Below are 5,747 nucleotides of genomic sequence, written 5' to 3'. Positions count from 1 at the left end.
TGATGGTCATGGGTTGAATCAGGAAATGAAACAGGTGGAAATTTTGTCATCCTGTCGAGAGGCTGCAAGGCAACAATCCCGACATTTCAAGTCATTGTAAATAGCTTTTAAAACTCAGGAAGAACCGGAAACGCCTTATTGAAACGGAAGGTGGTTTTTTCTTTTTGTCCCGAAAATCGTTTACTACCGGGAGCAAGAATAAAAAATAAAAAATAAAAGAAATAACACTCGCATACAGAAGCACTTTGGAGGACACATTTGTAACTGGAATCACGCAAAAACCGTCTGGGATTGACAATGTTTTAAGTTCCTTTAAACTGACATACAACTGGTATCGGATTGTGCTCTGCAGAGGTCGTTGCCCAGCGCTGTGGACGGCTTTGAATTGTTAAGAAATGTGCCAGCAGCCATCTGAGCCCAAACCAACTCTGTCCGCAGGCACGCAAGCCTAGCACGTCTTCTCAGATAAACCACACAGTCGGGCTTTAAGCTCAGCAGCAGTTTGCACATTGGATATTGTTATTGCTTCAGAAGAATATAGCTTATACATATTTTATCCAGAGCACATGCAAGTTTGCCTTCGGGGCGTTTTCCAGCGAAAGACATCAAGGAGAGAAACCACAGAAACAAAGGAAATATTGGAGATAAGTCGCATCCTCATTATTATCACCATCAACAACAACAAAAGCAGTGCTGTGCAGTTTCTAAACGAGACCCAGCGAGTCAGCTCAGGCCGCGGTTGTTGCACCAGCGTCCGGGTTATTGCATTGTAAATCATCGCTGGATCTGCCCCGGGGATTGGAGTCGGTCTTGTGTCGTGGGGGCTGTTGGGGGAGACCTTGTGCAAGCTCCGTGGGACCGTCTCGATGCCTCTGGCCTCGCAGATGAGAGAGTGACACGGATTTATTTCCCTAAACCAGCGACAGCAGAAGCGGACTGGCCAGCCGGGCAGCATGGGCGACTCCGGGGTGAGCGACTCCAACGTGAAGGTGGCGGTGCGGGTCCGGCCCATGAACCGCAGAGGTGAGCCTGTCAGCCCGGGGAAACCCTCCTGGTCATTTAACCGTCCAGACCTAGATGTGTGTCATTCGTTACCTAGTGTCACTTCTTTGCAAAGCACTCCCTTTCACGGCCTTCAACTTGGAGTCAATGTAGTTTATAACCGCTGAAGGCCTGTTGCGTCCAGTCATGCCTTTGCAGTGTTGTGCTTTATTTGTGTATTAGTTGGTTTTGTAACCATTACGAAAACGTCGTTGCATATTTGGACACAGATGCTGACTTAAACTGTCCTGCTGAATGATGCATAAAAAAAAAGGAAAACCATATAATCCACGTAAAACGAGCTGACCGTTTCAGCCACACGGAGTGATGTGTTGATACTAGTGTAGTTGTGCCCAGATACCACGGTTTCGCTCCATTGGATGTCAGCGATTTGCTTTCTCAGTAAGGCAGGTACAGGATACCCTCCTTTGATCTGGCTTAGCCTGCCGTGCACATTTCAATCCATTATGAACCTACTGTACAGTCACCTGCAAACCTCACTGATCACCGACTGCAAAGCATCAATACTCTAAACTCGGGGGTCTCTACAGTGTCCCTATGTGAAGGAGGAGGAAAAGCCTTAACCTGTATGTCCTGAAGTGCCTCCAACATAGCTTTCCCTTCCATTACAGTCCTATACCAAATTGATAAATCAGTTTCATTTGCAAACGCAAACAGAGGAGGTGGGGGGTCGTTGACTTGCAAGAGAACTTGCTTACTTTTGCCAGACCCAAGAATATAGGCTATACACCTGCACATGTTCGCCTGTGCGCAAGGCCCTCCTGACTGGTTTCACAACTCCCTATTTACACGCAACACACCCATGCAAAGTAAGTGCCTGGTTGACTTTGAGAGTCTCACCTCTGTGGCACCCTGGGAACCCGTTGTGTTTGTGGTGGGCTGCTGTCCACCATGCTGTTATTTCACTGGTGGGGTTTATTTGGGTCTTCTGCTCCACAGCAACCACACAAGATTACTCCATACAGTAAAATAGCCACAGACAGACTCTACATTACTCTGAAATGACTTATCAGCTATGTTGGTCGTTTCTCGTATATAATGTCAGTTGGCATCATACAAAAATCACTAACACAATACCACAGGCTTGTTCCATCAAGGTGTTGCTTGAGTTTAAGGGCGTAACACAGTAATTTCACACATTGAAAGCCTATGCTAGTCGAGGGGAAAGCAACTGTGTTGACTGCTGTTATTTTTCAGTATTTAAGGAGTTTTATGCAGTGGGTGCTGAGGGGACTCCTGGGCACAGCCTGCCTGCAGTGTGTGTGGATTGCCGTTGGCCTGTGAGTTTGCGCTTGTTAAACAAAGCCAGAAAAAGACATTTTCTGCTTCCAAAACCTGAACAGATGATAAACAAATGCTACCTAGTAAACCATTTTCTAATGTAGGTGCATCACAGACTTCTGAGAACAGCAGCTGAGACTAAAATGAGTATCTGGAGTTGAGCTTCACATTCCTGTCTGATGTCACGAGTTAAAGGGAGAAGCTGTGAGTTTCTGCTGTCCCTAGGGATGGGGCCTCATGGGCTTACCTTGGATGCCCATATGGTGCTGCAGTATTTTCAAGACGTTTTAAAGCATGTGGGCATCTGTGTATTTACAATGATGTACATGAAGGCAAAGACCTAATACACTGTCAGGTTAATGCATGCAAGTATAAAAGAATGCCTTTTTCAATTTATTTTTTGTCAATGTCTGCAACAGTCACCTAAACTTGATGGGACACATTGATTTGATGCCTGTCAGAAAGTCGCAGCACCCTTGTCTGACAGCCAGCTTTTCAGCATCTTTCTCGGGGGAATATGTCTTTGAACACAAACATTGGTAGTCTATTTATAGGTGTTGTAAACGCATCTTGGTGGGTACGTGAAGTGTTTTCAGATGAGCCTTTGCAGCAAGTTTATTGTGGGTCTACTGATTTAAAAGAATAACATAAAATAACATTTGCATTTTCCCTAGTTTATTTTAAGTGTCTCTGCTCTGCTGAAGAAATGCGCACACCTAGATAAGAGTGTAGTTAGCTGTATTGCTTCTTAGATGAAAAGGTAAATACCAGAGTTGCAGAGAATGTGAGATCCCAGCAGACTTTGGCAAGCGGCTGTTCTGCAAAGCCAAACAATGTTCCCTGCATAGTTTTTCCCTTAGTATTTACTTTGGAGAAGATTACAAATTGCAGGGTAAAAGCTGGACTAGCAATTACAAATGTTCCTGTGATTACCCAAGTCCAATCAAAGCATGTTGTATGTACAGAGAGGGCAGAAGTAGAACCAGGGAGCAGGCCATCTACGATGCAATAAAATCAAAAAGGGCAGAGGCAGTGGAACAGGTTGATCCTGTACGGTTGTGATATGCCAAGGCAATTTAGACCATTTCAGATTTGCAGCTTCTCTCTAATTTGCAAATGTAAACCTGGCAGTTGGCAGTCATGCAATAAAAAAGTAATGTGATATGAAGTCTTCAGAACATTAATATATTTTGAAAACTGAATTGGAAAGTTGCTTTTGGGAAAATCACACTTCTCAGTTTACATGAGAAACCTCTTAGTTTCTGATGGTTTACCACGTATCTTCTTTGGAAAGCATAGGGCTCCTGCAGTAGTATAAAGATAAATTAAGGTCAGAGGTTAGAACAGTGTGTTCAGGCCTACCAGACTTTATTTTATTTTATTTGGAAAATGATACAAAATCTCTACTTGTTCTTTTCCAAAAAATGACATCCAGCATGTAAAATACTGCAGGAATACTTAATCATTATGTACGCTATCACAAATACTACACACTCCCCTTGGCCACAGGTTTGCATATGCAGATATCATTCAAAACCAAGCTGCAGAATGAGGTTAGGTAGTTGACACTGAATGTTGTTTCACAGAAAGGATTGTAAAACATCCTTTAAGGCACTACTTTCTGCTCATCTCTGGAAGTAAAAAACTGAAACGCCTAGCATTTGTCTGGTCCAATGTGTAACATTTATTTGGATTCTTCCTGATTCATAGAAGCTATTTCTCTATCTTTCTGATAGGAGGCAGTACAAATAAAAATCGCTTAAGTTATAGACCGGTCTCTGGCCTTGAGTCCTTTTTATCTCCAGTGATTTAATCTTGTCTGTTTCTAGAGAAAACTAAGGATCTTCCAATTACTTTAATCATAATCTTACTTGTGGGAGGGAGAGAAGACTGGAAGGGCTGCCCTTTATGTTGACTGGTCAATCGTGATCATCTGTTTTGGCAGCTGGAGAAAACTGTGGTTTTAACTGGTTGGTTTCTAATTTGAATGGCACGAATGTGCTGTTCCTGTGGAAATGTGATCCACCCAGGCTGCAGAATGGAAAACTGAGCCATTGTGCCAAGGTAAACTGATGTCCTATTCAGAGAAGTGACTTGTGTTTCCAAAAGCGTCTCTCCTTTATTTACTGTCATTCTGGTTTCAGCGCAGTTGTCTGTGCTGTAGTATTAAGCTGTTACTCACTATTTAGAATAATTTTGTATCACAAAGGGAGTGAAGTTTGGAGTTAATTAACATTAATGAGAAAAAGCTGATGTGAAAATGCATGATAGTCCATCAAAGTTTAAGATTCCTACTTAAAGTGCATACATATGACTTTAAATACAGACTTCAGTTGGACTCTATTGTATAATAAGGCCTACACTGTATGTCTTCAGTCTTTCAATAATAATAATAATAATAATAATAATAATAATAATAAATAATCATGGTTATAAATGTAACAATAAGAAATATTCCACCAGACTGGTTGTAATGTGAATGTAAGTCTCACTCTTTGATTCCCGATGCTGACAGGCTGTCGTGTCAAGTGCTTGTCTTGTTGTGTGTTTAGTACAGAACTCCTGCAGGCGCTTCATTACCAAGGTGCCTTTATCTTTTCTCCTCCAGAAAGTGAAACTGTTCCTTTGTTGTTGTTGAGTGAATCCGAGGTACAGCCTTGGAGAGTTCCGGCTCAAGATAACATGTTGGTTTATCCTGCAGTTCTCCACACACCTGCCTTCTTTTGCTTTCTCTTTGAGACGTTCACCTGACCGCCATACATTATCTTTGCGTGTACTTAAGAAAGTGCCAGTCTTGTGGCTAAAGGCCGTGTTGATATTCCAGGACTCTCAATGAAATGGAAGCTTTCTGAGGCTGTAGACCTCCCTGAGGTGGGCAGATTTACAGGGTTCAGTGACTGCAGGTGTAAAGGGGTTTCAGAGCACAAATCTCTATGTTTACTGTGCCGTACACCTGGGCCAAAACTTCACTCAATACGCAGGGTATTATTGCCATTTTCTTGTTCATGCAAAACGAGTGGCACTCTCTCTTGCACTTTCTCTGGTTGGAAAGGTCCCATTGCCCAAACAGTGCAGGTGTCATATAGGTGAAAAGTGCATTATTTTTACTCCAGTGCACGCTTGTTTTCAAAGGTAGTGAGGGAAGAGTCGAATTGTCGTGACTTGCTAGCTTGTGTCTCAACCGTCCCTCTGTTTCTGGATTGGTCTGTAAAATGAATATCCTGCTGCTGGTTGCCTGTGCAGGTTAACATTGTGATTTTTTTTTAACTTGTAGAAAAGGACCTGAAAACAAAATGTGTGGTGGAGATGGAAGGGAACCAGACGGTCTTGTATCCTGCCAGTGCGAACCTGAGCAAAGGGGACGCAAGGTAAGGGGACTTCTCCAGGAACAGAAAAGTTTCACA

The 5,747-nt window shown here is 42.9% G+C and overlaps 1 protein-coding gene across 4 annotated transcripts in view; it reads left to right on the top strand.

The window, feature by feature from the left end:
* Positions 1 to 32: 32 nt before the first annotated feature.
* kif13bb (kinesin family member 13Bb) overlaps positions 33 to 5,747 on the top strand; it is a 43,539-nt gene continuing 37,824 nt past the window's right edge. For 2 of the 4 annotated variants that reach the window (XM_066697510.1, XM_066697509.1), the window contains exons 1-2: positions 34 to 1,023; positions 5,618 to 5,711. In XM_066697510.1, coding sequence (XP_066553607.1) covers positions 954 to 1,023; positions 5,618 to 5,711 — 164 coding nt within the window. In that variant the 5' untranslated portion in view covers positions 34 to 953. Of the gene's footprint in view, positions 1,024 to 5,617; positions 5,712 to 5,747 lie in introns of all 4 variants that reach the window. The other 2 variants (XM_066697508.1, XM_066697511.1) reach the window with 2 other exon arrangements.

This window comes from Amia ocellicauda, chromosome 1, assembly GCF_036373705.1.
Source record: "Amia ocellicauda isolate fAmiCal2 chromosome 1, fAmiCal2.hap1, whole genome shotgun sequence".
Taxonomy (NCBI): Eukaryota; Metazoa; Chordata; class Actinopteri; order Amiiformes; family Amiidae; genus Amia; species Amia ocellicauda.
Note: the sequence above shows the minus strand (reverse complement) of the source record. Positions and strands in the feature narration are given on the sequence as shown.